Source organism: Erinaceus europaeus, chromosome X (genome assembly GCF_950295315.1).
Source record: "Erinaceus europaeus chromosome X, mEriEur2.1, whole genome shotgun sequence".
Lineage (NCBI taxonomy): Eukaryota > Metazoa > Chordata > Mammalia > Eulipotyphla > Erinaceidae > Erinaceus > Erinaceus europaeus.
The window spans coordinates 107,188,457-107,202,848 of record NC_080185.1 but is presented as its reverse complement, the minus strand read 5'-3'; the positions used below and the strand labels follow the sequence as shown (position 1 = coordinate 107,202,848).

The 14,392-nt window shown below is 36.0% G+C and overlaps 1 protein-coding gene across 1 annotated transcript in view; it reads left to right on the top strand.

Annotated features, from left to right (window-relative positions):
- Window positions 1-14,392, top strand: part of IL1RAPL1 (interleukin 1 receptor accessory protein like 1) — a 1,270,353-nt gene that overhangs the window by 975,836 nt on the left and 280,125 nt on the right. Inside the window, exon 6 of the mRNA XM_007518830.3 lies at window positions 12,648-12,722. Within this exon, the coding sequence (XP_007518892.1) occupies window positions 12,648-12,722 (75 nt within the window). The remainder of the gene's footprint in view (window positions 1-12,647; window positions 12,723-14,392) is intronic.

Below are 14,392 nucleotides of genomic sequence, written 5' to 3'. Positions count from 1 at the left end.
TTAGAAATAACACTTTCTTCTTGGGTACATTCTTAGCCTTACTTCTAGAGGCATTGACATAGCTAAGTCTATTACTCAGATATCAGAGTATTGGAGAGCTCATTTTTTTTGGGGGGGGGTAAGCACAAAACTGTCTACTCTCCTGTAACATCAATTTTTATTAATGATTTCATAATGGTTTACACGATTATAATATTGCAAGTATACAGTTCCACACCAAACATACCACTGAAGTTCTGTACCTTCCCCATAGTTCTCACAGTCTTAGAAACAGTTGAGCTACTCTTTTTGTTTCTTTTTGCAAGTTCATGTGTTTCAGTTGTCCTTATTCTACAAATGAGCAAATCCATTCAGTATTTGTCTTTTGCCTTACTTATCTCACTAAGCATAATCACCTCCAGTTCTGTCCTTTTTGTCCAAAGGATAAAATGCCATTTTTTTTATTGCAGAACAGTATTCCACTGAATATAAGTTCCACAATTTTTATCTAGTCATGTGTTTATAGAAACATAGATTGCTTCCACTGCTAATACAGCTAGGAATAGAAGTTTGAGTATATCCTTTCAAACTAGTGTTTTCATGCCCTTTGGAAATATGCCTAGGGTTGATATTGCAGGATCATAAGCTATTTATTTCCATTTTGATTTTCTTAAGAATACCCCATACAGTTTGCCATAAAGGCTGCACTAGTTTAAATCCCCACCAACAATGTAACAGTCCCTTTTTTCTCCTACACCTTGCTGGTAATCATCAGCCCCTGTTTTGCTGATGTAGGGCAGACTCACGGCTGTGAAGTAGATTCTTAGTGCAGTTTTAATTGGCATTTCTCTAATGATAATGAAGTAGAGCCATTTTTCCATATCCAGGTACTTTACACTTTACAACAAACATTTCAAAGGTATTTTCAAGAGTATGTGCTTTTATTTTTAATACTTTATTGGGGAAATTTTGAATTACAAGACTGGTGTTGTCACATGTATGTAATTCCATGTGACAGGTGTCAGTACACCACTACTGAGGTATGCTGAAATAAGATTCAAACGTGGAAATCATTCTGGGTACCAGGCTGTGGTGCACCTTGTTAAGTGCAAACATTACAGTGCAAAGGACCTGGGTTCAAGCCCCTAGTCCCCACCTGCCGGGGGAAAGCTTCACAAGTGGTGAAGCAGAGCTGCAGGTGTATCTCTTCCTCTCTATCTCCCCTGCCTTTTCTGTCAGAGTTTCTCTCTATTTCTATCATAAATAAATAAATAAAAGTGAAAAGAAATAAAACATTCAGCAACAAATAATTTTGTAATGAAGCAAAGTCCAACTTTGAATTTAGAACATCCTGACTAAAATTTTGCTTCATCAATTGCAGACAGAGAAAACAGTAAAGTCTATTAAATTAACTACTTTTTGGAGATTTGTTTAATGATAAAGGGGAGGGGAGAGAGAACCAAAGCATCATTCTTACCTGATTGTTAAAATCTTTAATTTGTTGTTGAATTATTAGCTACCTAGTCAAACAGAGCATGAATTTTTTTCTGTGTTAATATATTGTTTTTATTTACCTGCCTTATACTAGCCTACATGCAGTGCTAATCACCAACACTTTTTATTTATTGTTGATTAATTGATGGGCTATCTTTATCATCATATTTTATTTTTTTATCCTTAGATCAACAACAAAGAACTACTCAGCTCTATCTTACAGTGGTTCTGGGGACTGAACCTGGCAGCTCAGAGTCTCAGACATGAGAACCATTTGCATGACCATTATGTTGTCTCTCCAGCCCTTTGTCATATTTTAAGGGGATGAAAAGTTTTTTGAAAATAAAATTATTCTCCTGAATAAGCTATAAAGATTGAGGTAATTTATAACTTGGTAATATTTAGCTGACAAACTGTTGATGTTTTCATTCCCTTTTTCTTAAAGTAAAATGTCTTTGTTATATTTATTATAAACAAAGAAAAGCAGAGAGGTAGTAGAAACAAATTTTGTAGAGAAAATAGTTTTTTTTCCCTTTGAGCTTGGATATTTACAATTCAATTTAATTTCATTTGTTAGAAACTTGGCTCAGAATTTATCATTTGTACTTCACTACATGGGCAGATGTAGATAATGCACATGTTCATGCTATACATAACTTAAATTACAAAAGCCGAAATTTTTATATACATTATATAGATCTCTTTAAATAAATCTTTATTTGGGATAACTTCAAGCATAATGGACACAAGAATAGAACAGCCTTATGCAGTTCCATGTAGACAACACCAGTAATTCTCGACATTCATATATGTCACTGTTTGTAGCTGTTTTTTTAAAAAAAATTTTCTTTTGAAGAGATGAATGGTATTCAGTGCTACTAAGAACAAATCTGCAGTTTTTTCCTGCACTGCCAAAAAGAAATTTCTTAAAATGACTAACCATATTTATTGCCAAGTAACTCTTGGCTATGTGCTGATAACAAAGGTAATATAACAACATTTACAGCATAATTAAATTTGAATAGCATGTTTTATTTAAAGAGTGCCTGATCTTACTGCTCATAGGCATGCTTTCTTTTCTTATATTTCTTTTTTGTAGTAAGTATGTTTTTTATGATGTGATAGATTTTAATTATATGAAACAAAAGAACTGCCATAGGAACTGTTCCCTTCATAAGCTTTTAAACATCATTGAAGCTACTTAAATTCTTTCAGGTAGGAGATTATTATTTTTAAATAATTTATATAACTGATAATTTTTTGACTATGTTAGCTGGATGCATCCTCTTGGATGAAACTTGAGGACATCATATTGAGTGAGATAAGCCAATAAAAGAAGAATGAATATCAAATGATCTCATTTATTAGCAGGACTTAATAAAGTAGGGAACGGGGAGGGAGGAGAACACAAAGTGAAACATGGAGTGGACATGGTGTATTGCATCAAAGCAAAGGACTCTGGGGATGGAGTGGGAGGAGTATAGGAAGAAAACTTCGGGGATTTTATGCATATGTCAATGATTGCATTATAAAGCACTAACCCCCTCAAAAGAATAATTAAAAAATAGTGTACTATCTAGGTGAGCTATTTAACCAGTTCAGGAGGCTAATTATTTTAACCTATATTACTTTAATCCAGTTTGCCATTCACAGCCAGGTCAAAGTATAATTTAATGCGCATATGTATACTACTGTTATATTCAGACTGGAGGACTCCTATATAGAAGTTAACTTACAACTATAGACTATGAAAGGAATTGATGCTATATTCAGTGCAACATTATTTTCAGTGCCAAGAAAATAAAAGTTAATGCAAAAGTTGAATGCATCAGTATTTGTCAAACCTACTATTACTGTTCCATAAGAAATTAAACAATTGAAATAACCCATCCATAAGTTTTGCAACTCTGTAATAGAATTGTTTGTTTCCCAACATTGAATGTATCAATGCTATTTTTAGAGAATTTGTGTTTCTATGAAATAGATGTCTAATATACAACTTCAATTTTATATAGTCAGTGAAAAATTAGTGCATATCCATAATCCTTGAATTCCAGTTTAAAACATGCTAATCAATTGTTTTCAAATAATATTGAAAGGTCTTAAACCATTTTTATTTTTTCTGCACATGCTCTTGGTTTGCCCTCTGTCTTCTTTTCAGTTTATTCGGTCATAACTAGGTTATAATGGGTGACAGAATGAGCTCTGGTTCAGCCATGAGTCTACTCTGGGCAAGGCAGACAGACAGGACTGGGACTTAGGATACAACTAACTGCGGAAGGTAGCAAATGAAGAAATAATGATTATTTTTTAATTTTATTTATAAAATGGAAATATTGACAAGACTATAGGATAAGAGGGGCACATTTACACACAGTTCCCACCCCCAGAACTCTATATCCAATCCCCTCCCCTGATAGCTTCCCTATTATTTTTTTAAATTTTAATTTATTTATAAAATGGAAACACTGACAAGACCATAGGACAAGAGGGGTACAATTCCCACCATCAGAACTCCATACCTCATCCCCTACCTGATAGCTTTCCTATTCTTTAACCCTCTGGGAGTATGGACCCAGGGTCATTGTGGGGTGCAGAAGGTGGAAGGTTTTGTTGACAGGTTGATCCATACCCCTAGCCTGTCTCTCTCTTTCCCTAGTGGGGCAGGGCTTTGAGGAAGCTGAGCTCCAGGACACATTGGTGGGGTCATCTGTCCAAGGGAAGTCCAGTTGGCATCATAGTAGGATCTGGAATCTGGTGGCTGAAAAAGAGTTAACATATAAAGCCATACAAATTGTTGATTAATCATGAAGCTAAAGGCTGGAATATTGCAGATAAAGATTTAGGGTCTCCATTTTAGAAATAGCTAGTAGGTCTATTTTAGGTATATTCCAAAGGGCCCATGACTTTATTAGTTTTGCCTGAGCCTGACATCTGATATGCAGGTGGACACAGGTTACTATCTGGGGAGATAATGTCATGGCTGGAAAAAGGTCTAGAAAGATGGGTCAGGGAAGAGAGTAGCTCTCAAATGTGGGGGAACTATATAAATATTGTTTACTGTAAACCCCATCGATTTGATCTGGGGCCCATATTCAGCATAGGAGCTTATGTAACCTCTACATCCCTGTTAGTCTGAGCTCACATTCTGTGGTCATGGCTAGGAATGTTCCAGGCTGCACTGATTTCAGGACCCATCTTCCTCAGGTAGTAGGTAGAATATGTTGTCCAACCTCCCTTCAGAGAATGGAGCATTCCCTACCATTGTTGACACACATTGAGGGAAAGGTCCTATAGGGGCTCACAAAGGGGTCCAATTATGCTGTTTCTGATGGAGGTAACCACTGACATTGGTGATACAGCTATATGTTAATAACATAAAAGGACATAAATTATGGTGAGGTCTTGTATAATACAGAAAATGCTAACAGTAGGATTTTCGAAGTTAACCCAATTGCCAAATAGTTTGGTTATAGCAGTAACTATCTATTGCATTTTTAAACCCTTAGACAGCAGGGTTTCTCTATAAAGCCCATACATGGAACTTCTAGGGTGGGGCTAACTTCCCTGCATGCTTCTCTCAATTCATACCAACTGATACTGCATCTGCTGATCCCAACCTAAGCAATGCAATAAGTACCACCTCAGCATGTTTCACTTTGGACTATGTCCAGAGACATAAGGTGTGGAATGTCAACCCTTCAGCTTCATTATTCTGGTGAGACCTTTCCTAGCTCATAGGACTCTTTAATTCCATTTTGGTGGCACTCTTCTTAACAAAACCTTAAGACCTATATATAGACCAGGGCCCATGAGCTAGGGCATATGTGTACATGTATCCATAAGTTAGGGGGAAATATATATCTTAAAACAAAAGTACACAATAGTTTGCATTGAGTCAATAAGTGCAGCAAGCAAGTAGAAAGACCTAAAAAGACATCTTAAAGTACCTATTGAAATAGTTTCTACTTAGACCTAGATACCCTCCTCACCTACCTTCTATTATATGTCCCTCAATCATTCCAAAGCGAACTTTGTCAGAGACAGTAAGGACTACAAAAGCTGAATAAGGGCAAGAGATTAGCATACTTTGATGACAGGCCACCCCACCACCTGGGGTCCTAGTCAGGGAGTGCTAGGATTCCCAAATAGACATGATGGGCCTAGACCTCTAACAGATCCCTCTCGCCGCTGTCACTAGTCATCTCAATCAGGAACAACATAATATGATTCTTAATATTAGTTGCAAGTTAATTAACTTTTCCTGTGGTATTCCTTACTGATTTTTAAACTAAAAAGTGTTACTCAATGAATATAATCTTGGTACTAGATTCCCATCTTAGAGTCTTTGCACTTGTACTTCCCTGTATCTGCCAAGGGTTTGTTCCAGGTATTCACAAGCCTGATTTCCTCTGTTCTCTCAGAACTGCTTCAATTAATCTTCAGAGCAAACTTTCCTAACATCCTGAAAAACAATACCTGCATTAGTCTTTCTCTTTAGCCATGTACGTTTTTTCACTTTCTTGAGAAATCAGTTATTTACTGTACAGCTGTTGACACATAAGTACAACCTCTCACCTCTCCATGTGTCTGCTAGTCACGTTCACCCAGCTGGATGTTTTTCCACCATCAAGCCATATATATTTAATTCAGCTTATAACCACTTTCATAATACATTGTGCTCTATATATTTTATTTTCATGTGTATTTTCCATCTCCTTCTCTAGCATGCAAACCCCATGAGCGCAGGAATTTTAATACTGTTCACTGTCATCCACTTAAGTATCTAGAAAATTACCTAGCAAAAGATGTACTTTGAAAGTATTTGAGATGAGTGAACATTCTTGTTTGTGTTAAGAACAACATTTCCAAACTATATGAATAAAATATTTAGTATAGATGGTGGAGGAGGATCTAGGTGGGGGGGGTAAAGTGTTAGGTGGAAAACTAAGAAATTTTATGCATGTACAAACTGCTGTATTAGACTGTCAACTATAAACCATTATTCCCCTCACTAGAGAAAAGATATTTCATATGAAAGCTAGTCAAATGCATTTTTTGATTTTTCTGAATACATTGATTAGATAGACATATTAGGAGTTTCATTTTTTTAAGATATTTGCTTTGTCACATTAACATTAGATCAAGATTATCTTTTATTTGGTGTTAATTTGTTCATTAGCTGTTCTCCTTGCACCATTCTGCTCAGTTGTTTTGCTATTCCTTCCTCTTTTATGCTTCTAGGGAATTCCACTCTTTTGTGCAAAACTATAATGATTTGCAACAGAAAGGAGGAATTTTGCCAGTCCCAATGCATGAAAAATAAAAGATCCCCAATCCTCCAAATCACTTTACCCAATAAATGCTGATATTTTTTGCTGGATGCATAGAAATATTTTAAGGTATGGTTAGATAAATGTCTCTACTATAATTGTTCTCAGGTTTTTGGCAGGCAAAATACAATTAGTATGTAAAAGCAACCTATGCTTCATGTTACTACTTTTGGATTTCTTTCAGAAACTATGTATATGCCTTTGTGTGGTGGGTAGAGTGTCAAAAAGAAAGTTGCTCTTCTGGTAATAAAATAATAATTTATCTAGACACAATCACATGCTACTTACTTTTTTTGTAAGTAATTGGTTTGAATTACCTTTGTCCGTGTAGAACATTCAGAGGGATTTATGTTTATTTTGATAGGTCATTTCCATGCCTGCATTTATTTGCCAGTTCTACCTTCTGACAATACAACTCAACTAACATTTGTTAAATACCATAGATTGTCAGAAACATCCAAATGATCAATAGTTTGGCTCATAGCCTTCTTTGTGGCAGCAGAATGGCTTGCCCTCAGAGGACAGCAGAGCCGACTTCTATCTTAGTTTTGATGTTCACCCTTTTTCATAGTCATTGTGCCAATGTGTCAGTTCTGTAGTTTAGCTCTTATGTTACCTGGTAGTTTCCATTCACTTCTATCCAAGACAAGGAAATCATAAGATAAACAAGCTCAATACCCATCATAGCATATCAAGCAAGACCTGACGCTTATAGATTGCACAGAAAGTGTTAGGATGTGATTCCCTGATTTTATGTTTTTTACTCTCCTAGAAGTCATAGATATGGGTTGACTATTATGTATATATTTAGTAATTATATATGTGATTTTAGTAAATATATATATCCCATTTTTCCATATATATATATATATATATATATATATATATATATGGAAAAAATATATATATATCCCATTTTTCCTATGGTCCTACCTTCTCTTCCTTTCTAAGTAACACCTATACCTCTTACTATTTCTGAATGGCCTTCCTTTTCTTGCTCTTCTCTCTCAGGGTCCTGATGGAATTGGAGTTCAGAGTTCTAGTCATCTTTCCCTAACATTTCTCTCCCTCTGGGGAGAATTTTGGTTGGACCAAAATTCCTTATGAGGTACTTAAAGTGGGAGTTCTTGCTTCTGTCATTTCTTCTCTGCTGGGCATTGGTGTTTGCAGGTTGATCCATAGTCCAAGCCTGTTTCTGTCCTTCTCTAGTGGGATTCTGGAGAGGTGAGGCTCCTGGACACATTGGTGAGATCATCTTTCAAGGGACTTCAGGATAGAATCATAGTACCATCTGCAACTTGGCAGCTAAAAAGCAGTAAGATATCAAATAGGGCAAAATGTTAAATAAAAAGGAACCAAAAAATTAGGAATAGGGCAGATGAAAACAGGAATTTAGGGTGGGATGAACTAATACGTTGATTTTAGGTTTGTTCCTAAGGGGCTATGATTTTAGTAATTGTTGTTTGAACTTAATAGCTAACATGGAGGTAGACTAAAAATGTTATCTGGGAAGATGTCAGGGTTGAGAATAGGACTAGAAAGCTGGAATAGGGCAGAAAGTAGCTCCCAAACTTGAAGAAAATACATAATTTCAATGAACTGTTTACCACATCAATCTGACTCATGGCCCACATAGGAGTCTGTATAACCTCTGAATCCCTTAGTTTGAGATTGCAGTCATCGGTCACATCTGGGAACATTCTAAGCTGCAATCATTTCAGGGTTAGGGTTAGGATCATAGTAGGTTGACCTAGCCTCCCTTCAGAAAGTGGGGCAGTCCTTAACTGCAAATTTATAAAGAGGGTAACATCATTGAGAGGCCCACTAAAGGGCTTATGATATTTCTGATGGACATGACCAATGATGGTGGAGAGAGAGGTCTAGGCCACATATATGTGGGAATCCAAGTATTCCCTTACTAGGGTGCCAGGTGATGGAGTGGCCTGATATTGACCAAAAAGGTCATCATTAAGTGACCCAGTCTCTTGCCATTTTCCAGTTTTTGTAGTCTCTTCTTTTTTTTTTTTTTTTTTTTTTTACTTTATCCTGATTGTTAAATACTCCACACATTTTTAAAGACCAGGTAACAAAGAATTGGGAGACAAAGACCTAGGGAAGACTCTAGCTTAAATTTGCTGTTACCTTTGGCAAGTCAGTTGTTCCCTTTACGGTTAGAATCCTTGATCCCTAAAGCAAGAAAGTTGTCATCGAGAAACTGTATATTGTGTTTGTTTCTGATTAATAATGTGGTGTAAAGGACTAAACCAGAAGTACCCCACACTCTCTTACACAAAGGTTAGCAGGTTATAGCGTTCAATATATCAGTTTAATTGAATTTTGTTGGTCGAAATCTTGAATGATACACTGATGTAGAACACAAAAAAGCAGAGTTACTTTTATCACTAAGAGATGGGTAGTACTAAAATGTATAGAGTCAGCCCATGCACCCCCTTATTTTCTTTTTTAAGAATACTTTTTAAAAATTATTATCTGGGAGTTGGGCGGTGATGCAGCGGGTTAAGCGCACGTGGCGTGAAGTGCAAGGACCGGTGTAAGGATCCCGGTTCGAGCCCCCGCTCCCCACTTGCAGGGAAGTCGCTTCACAGGCGGTGAAGCAGGTCTGCAGGTGTCTTTCTCTCCCCCTCTCTGTCTTCCCCTCTTCTCTCCATTTCTCTCTGTCCTATCGAACAACAATGGCATCAATAACCACAACAATGTTAAACAACAAGGGCAACAAAAGAGTAAATAAATATTTTTAAAAAGTATAAAAAATAGCTTTTTATTTATTGGAAAGAGACAGTTAGAAATTGAGAGGGTAGGGAGAGATAGTGAGAGAGAGGGAGAGGAAGAGGGAGAGAGAGAGACTTGTAGTCCTACTTCACTACTCACAAAGCTTTCCCCCTGCAGGTGGGGACCAGGGGCTTGAAACTTGGTGCTTGTGCATTGTAACGTGTGCACTCAACCAGTTGTGCCACCACCGCCCCACTCTTATTTCTATATTCACTTCACGTGTCCAGAGAGGCACAACAGAAATTACAGGGCTTTTAAGAATTGAAATTTAGGGGGCCGGGTAGTGGCACAGCAGGTTAAGTACACATGGCGCAAAATGCAAGGACTAGCATAGGGATCCTGGTTCAGGCCCCCCGGCTCCCCACCTGCAGGGGGATTGCTTCACAGAGGTCTTCAGGTGTCTGTCTTTCTCTCCCCGTCTCTATCTTCCCCTCCTCTCTCCATTTCTCTCTGTCCTGTCCAACAATAGTAACAACAGTAATAATAACCACAACAACAATAAAACAACAAGGGCAACAAAATGGAAAAAATAGCCTCTAGGAGCTATTTTAGTGGATTCATGGTGCAGGCACCAAGGATCCCTGGAGGCAATAATAATAATAGAAAAATCAAAGAATGTAATAATCATAATTTTTCTGGCTTCAGCATTCTATGACTACCATGGTAACTTAGAGTTGTCAGATGGAAGTCTTAAGGATAAAACATACTTAGCAGATGGTGGGTTGCACTGGAAGACCACACAAACATTTTACATTTCTGAACAAGTGCTATGTGCTGTAGTGTGGATTTTATTGCACTACAGTAAGGGAAAAACCTTTTCACTTATAAGTTTGTGTAGGGTATGTTTGAATAGAAGATAGTTCTTCTTAGCTGCTGTCTTTAACACAAGTATTGAGTTGGTTCCTTGTAGAAGTTATAAACTGAAGTAATTTACTGAGTAACATGATAGTTTAAGATCACTGTTGCTTTTGAAAATCAGAAATAATGTGATAATCAGTCTAAAATGTGAAGGATTTTTAAAAAATATTTATTTTATTTATTTATTCCCTTTTGTTGCCCTTGTTGTTTTATTGTTGTAGTTATTATTGTTGTTGTCGTTGTTGGATAGGACAGAGAGAAATGGAGAGAGGAGGGGAAGACAGAGAGGAGGAGAGAAAGATAGACACCTGCAGACCTGCTTCACTGCCTGTGAAGCGACTCCCCTGCAGGTGGGGAGCCGGGGTTCGAACCGGGATCCTTATGCTGGTCCTTGTGCTTTGCGCCACCTGCGCTTAACCCGCTGTGCTACAGCCCGACTCCCGTGAAGGATTTTTTTTGCCTGTCATTGGTGAGCTATTTTACCAATATTTAGTGAGTAATCTTCTTATTTATCTGTCTGAGAATAAAATGCTGTTAGAAATAAAATGGAATTGGCATATTGCACCCAAGTAAAAGACTCTGGGGTGGGTGGGTGGGGAGAATACAGGTCCATGAAGGATAAGTGACATAGTGGGGGTTGTATTGTTAAATGGGAAACTGGGGAATGTTATGCATGTACAAATTATTGTATTTACTGTTGAATGTAAAACATTAATTCCCCAATAAAGAAATAGTTAAAAAAATAATTTTAGGTAAGAAAAAAAGTAGTTAAGGTCAGAGCGATGTCATATCTTTGAGAATTACTTCAATTGATTAGCTTCATCCTGTTACCTAAACTTTCCTGTCAGTTTTATTCCCATCCCTGTGTTAAATATTAAAGAGCAATGCATTCAATTAGATATGAGCAAACTGATAAATTTGTCTTAAGTACCTATTATTATTCCTGTGTGAGGTTGGTCTTCCAAAGCAGGACTTTTTTTATCTGGTGTGGGACATATCATTCCTTGGATCTGACTACATTTTCTATTAAAGAAAAGTGGAGGTGTACTGCTGATACAGATTGAATTCTTGAATCCTTTGATGAGGACATTTGGCCAAGTCCTGGCATTGATGTCTAGATCAGCCTTCCAGTTATCAACCAAACTGGTATGTTCTCCTGGCAAGGAAGGAAGAATGCACTCAAGCAAAAACACTGAGTTCAGCAACCCTTAATTAATCATTTCTGTACTTTGTACAAAGTGGAAGTTGCAATGATAGATTTCAAGGGTCATGAGCATTACATCAGAGACACTGGGGGGTGAGGCCTAATGAAGGAGAGCTGTGTATTTGTTCAAAGCCTACACTGTCTATTTTAGCTAGAAACAAAGTATACAATGGGAGCCCTATTTCATTATGTAAAAGTACTTTTTGATATGTAGACTTGTAATTTATAAGAGCACAAAGCAGAAATGTGTAGAAGCTTAAAAGTGTAAAAAAGTATATAATGCAAATTGGCTATAAATACTACTAAATATAATGAACAATAGTAATAAAGAGTTTTGACTAAATGAAAGGAATATTTTTTAAATTCTCTTGGTGACATCTTGCATACATTTGTAAGTTACAGTTTGTACTTTTACTAGTTGAATGCCACATGGTTATCCTATTTATAGAATGTGTGTAGGAAATACCAAATCTTTTAACTGCTGCAGGAAAACTGGTTTGTAAGATGATAGGATAACGCAGGGCTATAATTCCATACTATACCCTCCCCCAAAGGGTAGTTATCATAATTCTCACAGTCTTAGAGACAGTTTGGATACTCTCTTTTTAAACTTTTACAAGTACGTGTGCTTCAATTCTGTGTATTCTACATATATAAACAAAACCTTCCAGTAATTGTAGGACACATTTTAAAAAGGAAAAAAATATGCAAAATAAAAATATTTGGTGAAATTCAGTCATACATTCTAAGGGACTGGCCAATTCTGTAGTCTTTTGTAACTGTCAGTTTGGAAGTGTATATATGACCCATGTAAAACCTAATAATAGCTTTTTAAGTTGCCTGAAGGTGCTACCTGCAATATGTAAGTCATTACTTGGTAGAGTGCTTTGACATACTATGAGAATGAAAAATATTTTGGAAAATAAACTTTATTATACTCTTCAATTCATGCAGCATAACTTTGAGCCTTTGTTTTTGTTGTTTTGCAGCTCCTTTGACTGATAAACCACCCAAGCTTTTGTATCCTGTGGAAAGTAAAATGACAATTCAAGAGACTCAGTTGGGTGAGTGCTCACTCAATTCTAATTTATACACTTTGTCTAAAAGATGCTGACAGTTAATAAGCCTAGCCTGTAGAGAGACATAGTACTCTGAGGTAAGCCCACGTGTGTTTAAAGGAAGCACATTTAGAAACTGCCAGCAGACATGAGCTACTTTATCCCCTGCAGTACAAGCATTAGGACTCAGCTGGACATAGGTATGGAAACATTTATGTGCTATTACATGGTTACTGGTAGATAGGGTGAGCTAGTGAGTTTGATGATGGTATTGTATTGTTGTTAGTTTTAAACTGACCAATGAAATATTGGTCTAAAATATCCATTAGTAGATTAATTTTTTAAATTTCAGAAAAGCATATTCATAAAAATAAGTCAGCATTACACCTAAAATAATTTTCTCTAATAAAATATAATGTGCACATCATTCTACGGAAGTTATGGGTAATATATTTGTGAGATGTAAGCAAGTAGCTTTGGTTAAGTGTTTATAGGTTAGGCATATTCAAACATGAACAGAATATGCTTTGACAAAAATAGTCAGTTTTCCATAAATTGTACTTCTAAATGTTTATCATAGCTTTAAGTCATGAATTTCTGAATCTTATCTATCAGTATTACCAAAGTATGGAAAATTTTCCCTCTTATTTATAAATCTGCACAGCACATTTGATTACATTATTTTAGTTTATATTAATTGAAAATGTAAATATATATACCTAAAGCATGGAATAAAATATTTGGATTTAATATTTTTACATAAAAGATTATCAAAAATATAATATTACCAAATAGTTTTTTATGGAATTATTTTACATTAACCATTTCAGAGTACAAATGCACTAAATATGTTACAACTAAAAAATAATAGCCCATTCTGTTACCAATGTTATTGTTTCTAGAGTGAGAATTTTGATCAAACGTTTGGTCTTCCAAATGAAAAATAAAGATGTGAAGATCTTTACTAATAGCATATTTAAAGTTATAGTGCAAGCTATTAATTTAAGAACTTTTGAAACGATTAAAGTCAATTAATTTATAGCATCAGAATTATTTGAGAAATTTGAACTATGAATATATGCAGGCTTCACAAAAGTTGACATTAATTTGTGAATATAAACTTTTACGTTAATGTCATATGTACATACATAGTGTTGTCTTTGTTTTGAGATGGAAGACTCTAAGTAACACTAAAGCAATGATGTATATGAGAAACTCTTAATCCACACTGCTATTGCTCAGCTTTATTTAATTTTATGGATACTTTATAAGGAAAATTTGATATAAAAATCTCATAAATGACCATGCCCATAACAGATATTTCAATGACTCCTAGGAAGATTTATTTCTAAAGTGTTAATGCAAAACAATAAACACCCTGGGCCAAGAAAGTACTTAATGGTGCCGGTTATCTCTAGTGAGTGTAACAAAATTAGTTGAATAGCTTTCCCTCACAATAAATTGATTTTATGATTGGTGGTTGACATTGGATTTCCTTGTATTGTGCCTGAATTTGAAATAAATACGTTCTCTACTTCCCATTTATGTGCTTTCCAGTGCAGTAAAGAATTTAAGTTTTGGTGGTCTGGGAGGTGGCATAGTAGGTAAGGCATTGGACCCTCAAGCATGAGGTCCAGCATTCAATCCTTAGCAGCACCTGTACCAGAGTGATGTCA